General features: G+C 38.8%; 3 protein-coding genes and 3 non-coding genes across 7 annotated transcripts; all 6 read left to right on the top strand.

The window, feature by feature from the left end:
- The first annotated feature begins 737 nt into the window (after positions 1-737).
- Positions 738-2848, top strand: LOC108095444 (40S ribosomal protein S4). The gene is made up of 6 exons (XM_017196554.1): positions 738-808; positions 1033-1065; positions 1194-1452; positions 1518-1615; positions 2113-2284; positions 2516-2848. The coding sequence occupies exons 2-6, from the start codon at positions 1063-1065 to the stop codon at positions 2767-2769; spliced, it is 786 nt and encodes a 261-aa protein (XP_017052043.1). The 5' UTR covers positions 738-808; positions 1033-1062; the 3' UTR covers positions 2770-2848.
- LOC122319931 lies at positions 1647-1789 on the top strand. Its single transcript, XR_006245399.1, has one exon. It is a non-coding gene; the product is annotated as a small nucleolar RNA psi28S-3327 (small nucleolar RNA).
- LOC122319930 lies at positions 1868-2010 on the top strand. Its single transcript, XR_006245398.1, has one exon. It is a non-coding gene; the product is annotated as a small nucleolar RNA psi28S-3327 (small nucleolar RNA).
- Positions 2315-2458, top strand: LOC122319932. Its single transcript, XR_006245400.1, has one exon. It is a non-coding gene; the product is annotated as a small nucleolar RNA psi28S-3327 (small nucleolar RNA).
- A 695-nt stretch (positions 2849-3543) lies between the features above and the next one.
- Positions 3544-5901, top strand: LOC108095443 (syntaxin-12). Of its 2 annotated transcripts, XM_017196552.1 has the most exons (3): positions 3544-3674; positions 3986-4678; positions 5238-5901. In XM_017196552.1, the coding sequence occupies exons 2-3, from the start codon at positions 3988-3990 to the stop codon at positions 5414-5416; spliced, it is 870 nt and encodes a 289-aa protein (XP_017052041.1). In that variant the 5' UTR covers positions 3544-3674; positions 3986-3987; the 3' UTR covers positions 5417-5901. The 2 variants fall into 2 exon arrangements, with proteins under 2 accessions (XP_017052041.1, XP_017052042.1); XM_017196553.1 differs by lacking the exon at positions 3544-3674 and having other exon boundaries at positions 3969-4678.
- An 84-nt stretch (positions 5902-5985) lies between these two features.
- On the top strand, positions 5986-6534 carry LOC108095445. Its single transcript, XM_017196555.2, has 2 exons — positions 5986-6179; positions 6240-6534. The coding sequence occupies exons 1-2, from the start codon at positions 6089-6091 to the stop codon at positions 6455-6457; spliced, it is 309 nt and encodes a 102-aa protein (XP_017052044.1). The 5' UTR covers positions 5986-6088; the 3' UTR covers positions 6458-6534.
- The last annotated feature ends 7326 nt before the right edge of the window (positions 6535-13860 follow it).

Genomic DNA, 13860 nt, shown 5'->3' with positions numbered 1-13860 from the left:
TTCCTATTTCCACAGTTGATGGAAAATATTAGACGCTAATATTAATTTTAACCTAAATTTCGTTAAGTAAAGGCATAGATTCTGAAGTCCAAAATTTGTATATGAAAGATATTTATTATATTTATTTATGCTCCGTGATGTGAGGAAACGTTTATGTTTTATTATTAAGATGTAACAATAAAAAAAAAAAAACAAAACAAAAAAATTTGGGCTCTAGTCCTTTTTTAAATTGTTATTTTGTCGAATGTTGGATTAGGGGTTTATACCAGATTGCTCAAATGTTGCAACCAGTTTTACATTGTTTTAAACTTTGTAGTAAAACTAATTTTGTAGCAATTTTGAACTTGAAAGCCTTATCGCAAAACTATACTTTCTTAGGTTAATTGTAGAATCTTGACTTCTTACATTTAGCCATATAAAAAACAATGTATGAGCAGAACAGGCTTTTTTAGCACCTGGTAACACTTACATGGAAATACATTGATGATTGTGGACTTCGATGCTTTCGATATTTTGAAAGCAATACAAACTAAGTTTTACCTAATTTTCTATAATATGTTATATCATGTACATGGATGAGGAAATTATTAAAAAGTTAAATTCCAAAGACTTGAATGTCTAAAATATGTTATTACAGCGAATAACTCAAATTTGCAGCATGATTTTTCCGTAAACTTTTTGCGACATCGATAGTCGCCCTAAAATATCGATAATTCCAAAATATTGTAAATCACTAATATCGATGTTTCCATTGATGTTTTCCCACCTCTAACTTACTTCCTTTTCCTGTTGTATTTCTCGACGGACGGTACGTGTAATTTTTTGACCGTTTAAAATAATGGACATCAGCGTTTGTTATTGTCCAACAACTGTAAACATGAGCACCCGACGAGCCGTAAAAAGCAATACTTGTGTTATTTTCGTGAGATTTTCTGTGATTGGGGCGGCTTTTTGCGGTGTCGCCGGAATGTTTACGAAAAACTAAAACTGCCGATTCAACTAACATTAGTTGTATTTTCTTTTATTCCGCAGTGATCGCCCGTACAATAAAGTGAATCAAACATGGTGAGTAGTTTTCAAGCGGCGTTTTGCTAGCCAGACAAGTAGAAATACTAGTTGTTTGGATTTTCCGCTACTGCATCTCGTGATTTTGGATGTAGTGAATACCCAACTAAAGCCGAATTATTTTTTAGGCCCGTGGTCCCAAGAAGCATTTGAAGCGCTTAGCCGCCCCCAAGGCATGGATGTTGGACAAGCTGGGAGGTGTCTTCGCCCCTCGTCCCTCGACCGGTCCACACAAGCTGCGTGAATCGCTGCCCCTGCTGATCTTCTTGAGAAACCGCTTGAAGTACGCCCTGAACGGAGCTGAGGTCACCAAGATCGTCATGCAGCGTTTGGTGAAGGTTGACGGAAAGGTCCGCACCGACCCCACCTACCCCGCTGGCTTCATGGGTGAGTTCTCTACGATATGATTGAGGAGTTGAGCCGAAAATAACGTTTGTGCAAACCTATTTTAGATGTCATCACCCTCGAGAAGACCGGTGAGTTCTTCCGTCTGGTCTACGACGTGAAGGGCCGCTTCACCATCCACCGCATCTCCGCTGAGGAGGCCAAGGTAAGTTATCAATCCCGCTAAAAGAAATGAGAAATGGGCTTTGTCGAAGACCGCTTTACGTTTCTACTAGAGCGTCAATTGGTTCAAAACGAAGCCCAAAGCAATTTTTGATACGACGGTCTCTGATTTGACAAACCACAGTTATCTCAGTAACTTTTACGTGCAATTACAAATTAATCAAAGCGGACCTAAAATTTGGATCCATTTAGTATACAAACAATTAGAATAACCTATTTGCTCAGTGATCTTCAGAAATGGGCTTCGTCGAAGACCGATTTGCAACTTTCGCAATGTGTTAATTGGTTCAAATCGAAGCCCAAAGCAATTTTTGATACGACGGTCTCTGATTTGACAGCTCACAGTCATTTTAGTAACTTTTACGTGCAATAACAAAAGAATTAGAAATAGAGCGTTTCTGTTAGACTCCTTTTGATTTAGTAACTTCTAATCGTAAATATATATAACAATTAACGAACATTTCATATTCTTCTTTGCAGTACAAGCTGTGCAAGGTCAAGAAGAACCAGCTGGGCGCCAAGGGAGTTCCATTCCTGGTCACACACGACGGCCGCACCATCCGCTACCCGGATCCCCTGATCCACGCCAACGACACCGTGCAGGTGGACATTGCCTCTGGCAAGATCACCGACTACATCAAGTTCGATTCCGGTAAGGAAAAGTACCTATTTAAAGCGATTTTTATTGGCTATTTCGAAGACCACAAAACGTTCTTCAAAGTTGAGTGGTTCAAAAATACAAGAAGCCAAAAGCAATTTTTGTCACGACGGTCTCTGATCCGCCATTCCGCAGACGTTTCAGTAACTTTTACGTGCAATGACAGTCGCTTTAAAAAGTTATCTAAATTGATTGGAACTAATTTTGTATATTTTTGATCCATAGGCAACCTCTGCATGATCACCGGAGGCAGGAATTTGGGACGTGTCGGCACCGTTGTCAACCGCGAGCGTCACCCCGGATCCTTCGACATTGTGCACATTAAGGATTCCCAGGGCCATGTGTTCGCCACTCGTTTGACCAACGTGTTCATCATTGGCAAGGGCAACAAGCCCTACATCTCCCTGCCCAAGGGCAAGGGTGTCAAGCTGAGCATCTCGGAGGAGCGCGACAAGCGTCTGGCCGCCAAGACCCACTAAGAAGCAGGAGTTTAAGGATTTTTACCTTTTAGCATAACACTCTGTACGTTAAGCTACGGAATTACAAGCCAAGAACGTATCAAATGTGTTTTCTTTAGAAAAGGCAATGTGAATCGATGGGATAACAGTGAAAAGGTAACACACGTGTTTATGCAGTTTGAAATCTTTACAAAGGAAGTGCAAATTTGTTTACATAATTTTGTTTTACTACTAATATTGTATATACCGCAGAGTTCTCTAAATTAAATTTTACAATTTGTGTTTGTAAGGAGTTTTTTAACCTCGAATACTATTCAAATCTGACCTAAAGATGGAGGGCTTCAAGTTTATAAAAGCATAGTAAACTGTGACAAACATTGGTAATTTAACGCTATTGTTTTTTTTTCATTAATTAATTTCCATATCTATAAAGGTATTTAGTTTATTAAATATTACTCCACGGGTTAAATTGTACTTTATTTTGCTGAGGCTAAAGTTGGCGCCCAAATAATCGATAAAACTATTCCGTTATCGATAGAAAAGCTCCGGTCACACTTGTTCAGTGGCCAAAAATGGGAGTCATACAGAAACAGTTATTGATATAAATGCCTAGGTATTCAAACATTAACATAAGTAACAAATTCTGCAAAATCGTATACCATTTATTTTTCTTAAAAGCTAGATACACTTCCTAAAGAAAGAAAGTTGAAAATATTACCAATAACATGTTCTTGGAAATACATTTTCACTTCAAGAAAAGGTTCATTTAAAAACAATCGATCATCGGAGGGAAAACTTTAAGGTTGCGAATATCGATATCGAAGTCACATCGATTTTTGTTCCAGCTCTAATTATCATTGTATTTTTTGTGGTGAAAGGCTTTGTGCGCTGACATTGTGCTTGCACGGAATATAACTCGCTTCAAAGTAAGTACTAGGTAATCCCGAATTCCCAGTTTGAAGCCGTACAAGAACCCCCGCCCCCAAAAGCAAATCATATGCGAAGAGGAAAACACGTAAATGTTGCCCCACCAACACACCGATGCAGCGATACACCGACACAAGCACACGCACGCACACAGGCAAACATCATATGTTGATAAGTTGGCGACAACAACAAAAACAACAGTGAATCATTTGTAGGGATTTGTCTGTTTGCTTGGCGAGTGGTATTAAATGTCGGCCTATTTTTTTCAAGACCCATGCTTTGAACTCACACAGATAGTATGAACTTCCAGATATGTCGCAGGCCTTGAACAATCCAGGAGGAACGGGAGCGGGCGGTGGCGGAGGAGGCGGTGGCCCCCATCGGGATTATGGAGCCATGGCGGAGTCCACACCCGAAGTGAGTTTTGCTGCCGCTGGAGGATCGTCGGGCTTTAGTCCCACGGAATTCATGTCGCTCAGCGAGGATATCGGGCACAACATCACTTCGATTCACAGTAGCACCAAGCAATTGGAGAAGCAACTAAAGCTCATTGGAACGCCAAAGGACCTACCGACTCTGAGGGAGAAGGTGCACTCAATAAACACTAAGTGCAATGCCCGGGTGCAGACCACAAGTCAGGATTTGCAAAGGCTTCAGGCGGTTGTGCGACATGGAGATCGACAGCAGAAGCTTCAATTGGAGAAGCTCACAAGGGAATTCCACGGAGTGGTAGAGAAGTACTCCAATCTGCAGCGACGCATCTCGTCGGCCATGCGACAGACCCTTCAGCAGGCCCAGCACTTTGCCGACCAGGATGTGGAGGCCAATGCCCGAGCTGAGCTCCTGCAGCAGCAGCGTTTGGAGCAGGCCAATCTGCAGCAGGAGCACGACCTTCTCGAGGAGCGACGGCGACAGGTCGAGCAGATCGAGTCGGACGTTATCGATGTCAATCAGATCATGACCCGGTTGAGTGGACTGGTGCATGAACAGGGACAGCAGATGGGTGAGTTGGCCCCTTTGGCCACAAATACATTTGGGAACTCGCATTTAGTCGGGACTCATTAAACCGCAAATTGCCAAACCGCAAACCGTAATTAGGGCTCTCACTTTACGACATTCTATACAGGTTTATGGTTCAAAGGCTGATCAAATTCTTAAATTCGAGAGGATTTTTACACAGAAAAATAAATTTTAGACCAGCATTGTTAATGCTTATTTTTATAAGTTTTATTTTGTATAATCTTTTCTGAGCTTATTCACTGATTGATTTTAGCATGCATTACCACGATATATGGATGATATAAAAATTGCTGACACATTTTAGTTAATCTGTCAATGCCCTTATCGAATCATTAGGTGTGGTCGGTCAGCTGGTTATTTGCAATTTTTTGAAATTAGTAATTGCTTCTTTGTTCTTGAATATACATATATCAGAAGTATTTGTTGAGTAACTAAGTCAATAGACTGATAAACATTATTGATATAAGATAGGATTTTAAATATGTGAAAACGATGAAGCATTTGAACGTTGTTCTTAAAACAATTTTGCCTATCTTTCACAGACTTCATCGAGAACAGTATTGAGCAGACGGCCGCCAACGTGGAGGATGGCACCTCGCAGCTGGCCAAGGCGGCCAGGAGTCGCCAGAGTTACAGGCGCAAGATTTTGATACTCCTGGTGATCGCTGTGATAATAGGTTTAGTCGTAACTGGCGTTATTGTTGCCAAACTGAACAGTTAATTGTTTTATTTGTACACCCATATTCAAACACACGCGAACATCACACGCAAACACACACACCCACATATGCATAGATTTTTGTAAAACGACTTTTATAAGAAACAAAATATTCGATCGTTGATAACTCTGTTTAATCACCAAGTGAGCAAAGACAACAAGAATGTAGAGGAAAAGCTAAAAAATAAACAAAAACAATATTTATAAATATATATATACATACGTAAATAAGGATACTGAATCCCACTTAACTTGCATATAAACAATATTCAGCGCTTTTAAATGTTAATGATTTCTTGTTAAAACGATTATCGCGAACAATTTAAGTTTTGCATTCAATGTGAAATTTTTGTGTTTAGTTTAAAGCAAGCGAACAAGGATCCCCATAAACTTATTTGATTAAGGGAATTCCTTAAATATATGTTAAATAATTCAAGTTAAAATAAGTGAGCCAGCAATCGAAAATAAAGATAAACCGAACAAAACAATTTGATTTCGTTAAGCCCGCCAAATATGGGAAGGGACTTGGAATAGGTTGGCAGCTCCCGAAAACCGATAGGCGAGATGTCGATGGGTGTTATCAAATTAGGGTCACACTGGGTAAAAACCAAAACAACGTGCTGCGGAATTAAATTTGAAGTCTTCTGCTTTTCTGTTTGTTAAGAGCTTTTAAAAATGCCCCAGGGAAAATTTAAAAAGGCAAAGCTGCCGGCATCTATCCAGAAAAAGAAGAACCAAAAACAGGCTGCCTTTACCCGCCGTTCAAGTAAGTATCAACAGGTTTGCTGGTTTTACCATTATTTAAGATTTGTATTGTTTACCACAGATGCCCCAATTCAGGCGAAAAAGGCTAAGTTCAATGAAACCCAGAAGATCAAGTCAGTCATCTCGAAGTCGGTCAACAAAAGTGTGGAGAGCGAACTCCGATCTCGTGCCCACGAAGGATACATCCAGTTGAGCAAGGCGCAGGAAGCAGTGGCCAAACACCACGCCTCCCAGGCTAAAGCAGCCGCGGCGGCCAGTACTTCCAAATCCACAGAATAGTTAAGAACCCTTAGACCTAAATAGATTGTTGAAAACCTAATCACTTGTTTATTTTGTAGTAAAAGTTTTAGAAATTATCACCTTAGTTTTCGGATTATCAGGGTCCACAAATAAGGTCCACAAAGTTGCAGTTTACATTTTTGTAACAAATATTAGTGCTCCATTCTATATAAAAAGTCTGAACAGGACTCAGAGCTTACTAGAATTTTTGAGGAAACCTTTTGTTTTCGCTCAAAGCATTCAAAACTTATTGAAAACGTAAAAACTCTTTAAAACTCTATGTAAATTTTATAAAGTTAAGTTTTCTTGTTGTATACTTTGAATTTGTCCTTGCGTTGTCTCAAGGGCTTGTTTAACAAGTCCTAGAGTGCTAACTTTGACGTTTGCCCAATTTATGACCGGACCTTTGGACCTGCTCTTGGAATAACTTTTTTCTTCATGTTCCTACTTATCACAATCAGTTTGTTTAATTATAAAAATAGTTGGCGAACAAAGTTTGTTCCGCTGACATTTATTGGACGATTCGCTGCGGCTCCGTCCGTCCGCCCAGAATTCCGTAATTCCGCTCCTTTAACGACAGCTATTCATGAGAAACTTTTTCGGCATTGGCAGCTTTGACAAAGTGAAATGGAAAAAGTGCAACTAACAATTTCTATTTAATTTTCGCAACGTTTCGTTTCGTTTGCTATGCAAATTCTGCCCGCTTTTGATGCGCTTTTAATTAGCCAGCATCCCGCACTCACATGCAGCCGGAAAAATCCACAGCCAATTGGTTGTTTTTGTTTATTCCTTTCTTTTCCTTTTTTCGTATCAAGCACTTTGATTCCGCGCTTTTCAATCGCATGCAAATGAGCCACGCCCCCCGCCCACTCATCTGAAGAACAGGTGACAGGTGCTCGTTAGTCGTTTTTTGAGCGTTTTGCGTTTTTAGTTTAGCGCCAGAATTGAAGTGCTCCCAGCATGCAAATGCGTTTTTGCACTCAACCTACAATTGGGGGGGATAGACCTTTTTGGCTATTCAGTTCTGGTGCTGAAAAGGACTAGTTGATAACAGGCATTCGGAAGTTTTCGACACCTATCCGCAAACACTCCTCAAAGTTTGGGGAGTTTTGAATTTATCATAAAGGTTGTCTTTTCGAAATAGTTTCCAAAAAATATATTCTAATATAATATATTCTTCTTTAAAATTAATCATTTTTGTAACCCAAGCTGTTGTGAATTTATTTTTAAAAGGACAGTGGTTTCTTTTTGTTGTCTATTATCCACATGTGCCTAAAAGTATGCAATGATAAATGCTAATTATAAAGCCTAAACAAATTTGATATCAATCTTTTTTAGAAATTATATTTCCGAAAGCAAACTGTTTCTAATTGACAACAAAATAATACCATATTAAATCTTATGTGAAGTGCCTTAATTTTTCTCACAAAAATATTCTTTACGATCTAAGAGTATCCCTCATGCTAACTCCGTTCTTTGAAAAAAACCCTAGAAGTTTTTGGGGCTTTTAGTCTGACGTTACACTTAATTAACAGTCAATCTTTTGGCACTCTCCAATTAGGGAACAAATTGCAGAGACACTTGGAAATTTATACCATCCGAAAAGCTTTTAAAATCGCAGCCAATTCAACTTTAAGCCTGCGTTGGAATCCCTGTTTCCCACATCAAAGTGATTGTTTTTTGTACCCTCGTTGGCATTCGTTTTATGGCTTATTTAATTGAGCATTGCATTTTGACCGCATTTGGCAGGAATTGATTGATTTGCCTCCGCACTCATCGATCCCACATATCAACGCCCTGCCCACGGGGCTTAACTCAGTCCATTTAATTAAAATATTTCGAACAAAAGGAGCGGACACCTTTCACGCACTCCCGCACTCACTCACAAAGGATAAAAATCAGTGTCCAGAGCGGAAATCACACGGCCCAGCATCCTTTTTGCATTTTCCATCCTTTAAATGATGCGTTGCTGTTTGCCTTTGCCATTGCGTTTGCATTTGCCGGCTGCCTTCAGTCGGTCGGCGACCTATTTGAATAGCGACGTGTGTCCCACTGTCGGACATTCCAGGTAAGCAGCCACTGAATGGCCCGGCAGCGCTTCTATACACAGAAAAAAATGCTGTATTTTTTAACAAAATTGTTTCTTATTTAGGAGAAAAATTTCTTATGATAAATTAAGCTTTTAGATAAATTATATTTTTGTTCAAATTAGCAATAAAAATTTTTATTTAAATAAATAAATTAAAATACATTTAGTGATATATATTCTCAAGATTATTTTGTGATCGTATAAATGTTGGTATATGCTTATGAATTTTTTGTAATTTAAAACCAAATATTAATGTTGTTTATGTAATAATAAAGCTTATGTTTAATTGACACCCTAAGATAATTTTATTGTAATTATTATAATATTTTCCTTTTTTTCAGTGCATTGAGCCTGGACCATGGCTACCTGGTTACCTGGCCGGGTCAGCCGCCGTCTCATTGTGTGCGAGGCGCGCATGTAAATTTGTCCAATTGCAAAGGCAACACTTGAAAAGCGAGCGACAGAGTTCCATTGCCAGCGGCCACCTGCGGCATTCCCCGCCAAACCACGGCCAAAAACCATAAGAACCCATTCCACTCCATTCGATTCTATTTTCAATACTCTTTTTTTTTTTTTTTTTTGCATACAATCGAACGCTTCGGTTCCTGGTTCGAGTTGTATGTCCTGTCCGTCCGTGTGCGAATTCTGATTTATATGATGAATGACAATGAGTTGGGTTTGTGTATTATTTCGTTTCGGGTATTAAGTTTTCCGCTTTTCGGTTTTTTACACCTTTCATAGAGGGATTATTTTTGATTTAAATAGTGACAGATTAGGGGAAGAATTGGTTATATTTTGCTGTTCTTAATCCAGTGGGAAGTTTCATTGTATTTGGCTTACCAGAAATATTTAATCAAATCGATAAAACCGGCATAGTACTGAACTTAGTTTAACTAGAACCACGACTAATGGAAATTTATAAGTAATTCGCTTTGGGAAAGGATTTCATTCATTGCTCCATTGTTAATATCGTTACTACAAATTCTTTACACATACCTGTTCCCTCAATATCGCACTGTATTGATAATGAACAACTTCAATACCTAAACTAAATTATACACCACTGCCCTTGAGAGAAACTGGAAGAGAAGGGACGACCACGAAAAATTCACCTGTCCACACGGATTTCTAACTTTTAATACATAAATTAAGGTTTAAAGCCGAAATGTGGAAAAAAACGAGAGAGAGAGAGAGGAAGAAAAACACAAAGCAATCCAAGGCATTAAAAAGATAAAGACCTGCCCGGGCATTGAGATATTCCATATTCCACCTGCAGTCGCGTCGCATATCCCCAGTCCCAGATCAACAACATATAATAATCCCATCAGCATTTTTGGATACGCTTTGCAAATGAATTGTAGAGCGGCATTCCCAACGAAAAAAAACCGGACTCTTCGACTGGGAGCGTGGATAATAATAATGTGGAACCGAAAATGAGCTCCGATCGCTGACGACGACGACTGTCGACTGGTCAGCGAAGGTTCTGCATTTGCACCTGCATCGCATCGCATCGCCTCGCATCGGGACTTTGATGGGCCTGGCTTGGCTTATAATTAAATTGGACTTGTGGATACAATTGGATATCCGCGCCGATGTGCTCCATAAAGCATGCGAGCGCACGAAGATTACATAATGGTTTCGTTATTAAATGACTTACATTTACATTTTGAAAGGTGCGGCAAGGGGGTCGAGCGGTGAGAATTTCTCCATCAAGAACAGCAATTCCCTCAAAATTACCCTAACGAGATCATAGTAAGTCCCGACTATCTAACTTTTATGGTGGAAATATGCGTGTTGATCGGGTAGTTAAACGCGCATTTTTTATGCTTTGTGATTATACTGGGTTAAGTAGGACTTTGTTTTAAAATAATTAAAAGGAAGTGTATTCTGATAAAAAATAAATTTTTTGAGCCTTATCTAAATAACCTTTTTACAACTCCTTTTAATTTCGAGATTAAATTGTAACGTATTTTTTTATGAACCGCAATTTAGAGCTAAAACCCAGTAATAATGTTTTAACTAAGGGCATATTTCATACATAGTATCCATAACAATTTAATTCACAACTAAAACATTTATCATTTAAGTTACTTATAATTTCAATTGACATTTTTTGGTTATTGGGTGTTGTTAACTTAATAAAAAGTTCACACAATGAATTTTTAATTGAATAATTGAATTACAACTGACCTACCGTTTTTATTAATCGACCTATCAAAATTTTTTGCACCCAATTCAAAATTCAGTTATGATTTCCCCAAATCATTTCCCCCGAACATTATTTGCTAAACTAAAAAATTAAAGCACCGGGAAGCATTTCACTTCCGGCTGGTGCAAATATAAAAAGAATATTCGTCAAAAAAAAAAGACAAAATGAAAAACCAAAACATGAAGAAAAGACAGCCAGAAAAAGCAAAGCGAAAAAATCTGTTGTTAAAAGGCGCGCACAACAAGCGGATGTAAATGCGCCCAGCTGCATGCCAAAAACTGCAATTGTCATCAATACGGGAAGGGATTCGGATTCGGGGCGGCATACACGGCCAATTCATAAAACAAAGGCAAGAGCGAAAAGTGAATTTCAATAACGGATGTAAATAAACCACATGAGATCGATTACCTCCCCAGCGTGCGGGTGAGGTGAGTCCTGCTGTCAGGATAACAGATGCAGGAAAAGGCACCGACTGCGACTGCAGGTACAGCATAAAGCATCCACAATATCAGTATCAGTATATCCTCAGAGCGGGAGGATGGCACAAAAAAAAAATCATAGCGCTCAAAAAAAGCACAAGCCAGAAACATCTGTCCTTTCCCTCAAGAAGTCGGAAAAAATCAAGCAGGTTTAAAATTTATTTAAGTCAACACGAGACGAAGGCGACTGCGAAAAAGCTACAGAGGCAAAAAATGGTAGGGAAATATACCTTTTTATCCAAGAAAATATAACAAGATTCAGCTTTCCTGAATTTTTAATTTAGATACGCACGTTTAGTATTAAATTCAAAGGATTTTATTGACAAGTTGTGTGGACTGATATTTATTTTAATTTTTGAAATGTTTTAATAACAGATATATAAAAATATTATTATATATAAATGGATTTTTAAAAATTAATGATCTTTGTTTTAATTCTTAGCTGCCTAGTTGCTTTTAAATGTGTATTTATATTTCATCTCTATTCGTACAATGACTTCATTAACTTCATAGTTTTAAAGACCATTGTAATATTACTATTTATACTATCCGATTCCAGTGAAACGAAATACAAGCTGTCGTTATGCAAAAACATCTGTCCGCGGAATAAGAAAAAAATCCGACGAGCTTAAAATACACTTAAGTCAGCAGCGAAGAAGGAGGCTCATACAGATACAAGGAGCGAAACGCAGATACATTTGCGATCAGGAAGGAGCCGCAGGCATGGGTCATCAGAAAACAAAAGCCCATTAAGGTATAGCACCTGGACCCAAGATCACCTCGGTTGGACCCTCGAGGGAGTAATGCGATTTTTTGGACGGGAGTGGTGGAGCTGCGTGGAGAGTTCCATAAATGTGTCGATATTATTACGGTAAACAGACTGATGCATTTTAAATTCAATTTTAAACTCATCTTGCACTCTCTAATTGGGCCCTTTGCGAAAGCGGATCCCCGGCGAATAATGAGGCTTGTCATCAGGCCAAAGTGATTCCCTCCGACTGAATGGGGCTTATTGAAAATCCATTATAATTTTAAATCTCCTTTTTTAAGGGTTAAGTGCTTAAACAGTTGCTTATTACAGGGTAGGCATCGCTGACCCACAAAGTGTCCAATATTACTAAACAAATATTTCGGGGTTGGGGTAGGGATTAAATATGAAAATCCATTAAGAAAAGGAAAGTAAGGAAAACGCTTAACGGCTTTGATCAAGGTTTAATAAGACGGAAAAAAAAATAAAATCTGTGGGAAAAAGTTAAAGATAAAATGACTTTTACCTAATATTCAAGGTAGTTGATATAGTACAATTTAAAAAAAAAAAGTATCAAACATTTTACCAAAACATTTATTCAATTGTAAAGATTAGATGACTATAAAATTTTCTTAAGGAAAATCTAAAAACCATTGCTACAAAGAACCTCAAGGATAAGAATAGTCCAATCAAAATAAGTCCTTGGATCACTTCTTTGAATCACTGCAAACCAATTTCAGCTGCTGGCAAACAAACAATTCCAAAGTCATCCGAGGGTCGTTGTATGAGAATTAGGGAATACCAAAGAGTTCGCCGCCTCAAAAGGTGTAAAGAAAAGGTGCTGACCCAAGGACAAAGGATCAGAAAGGAGCCCAACGCCTTCAGAGTCACAATGTATCAATAGAAACAGACAAGGAATTTTGCCAGAAATTGTTTTCCAATGGGGAGGACGAACATTAATCATCAAGGACCAATGCCAAGGCCAATCAGTCGACCAACAAAAAGCCAGAATTCTGTGTAGATCAAGGCCATAAATGTCGCTGCAGTTTTAATAGAGCAAGATGATTTTTACAGGATCTATCCGCACACTTGCAGCTGGTAAAACCACAGGAGTCTGGTCAACAATGACCAAGGCGGCAGGGATAAAGGTCCAAGAGTCATTTGAGATTCGTTAAAGAAAAATTACATGAAGTTTTTGCGGAGCAATTACCAGGTGTAAGAAGTGTAAGAACTCCAGAACTCGGGGGCGTGGACTAATTGTTCGACTGTTCGACTGTTGGCCCGCTTGCGAAACGCTCATGACAAATGCATTGGCCAACACCCCGGCTCTTTGCATTCCTCACCCGGGCCATCGAAAGTGCGCTGTAATTTCGACCTCCTTTTGTTGGCCAATTGTTCCACCGGCCTTTGTCGGCACCCAAATGGGGCAACTTTTATTGAAAAGCATTCGATGCTGGTCCTGTGGGTATTGGTATTGGGTACGAGTATACGCACACGGCACCCAGGACTATTGTCGGCGCTCCACTGAGGTGTAATTAATGTCCACTGTCCACCGCTAACGGAGTTTGATTTGTGAGCTCCTTTCCTTTCGAGAAATGTTAATACTTGGAAGTGCTGGTCGATTTGAAGAGCTTTACTGGGAAAACAAATTGGTTCTGGCATTAAGAAAAATTGGGCAAAAAAGTGATACAAATTGTATTGGTTTGACAGGCTCTAAAGATAAGATACAAAACCATATATTATTTTTTTTTGTAATCTAAAGGTTTTATAAAAAATAAATTTTTAATATATAGTCGAACTTTTTTTTGAAAGTTAAAGATTTTTAAACTGTTAATATGTGTTTGAATATTTAAGTATAAGATTTAAAAGAAGATAATA

Source organism: Drosophila ficusphila, unplaced genomic scaffold (assembly GCF_018152265.1).
Source record: "Drosophila ficusphila isolate 14025-0441.05 unplaced genomic scaffold, ASM1815226v1 contig_286, whole genome shotgun sequence".
NCBI classification, from domain to species: Eukaryota; Metazoa; Arthropoda; class Insecta; order Diptera; family Drosophilidae; genus Drosophila; species Drosophila ficusphila.
The sequence above is the reverse complement of the archived record's forward strand: the minus strand, read 5'-3'. Positions and strand labels throughout refer to the sequence as shown.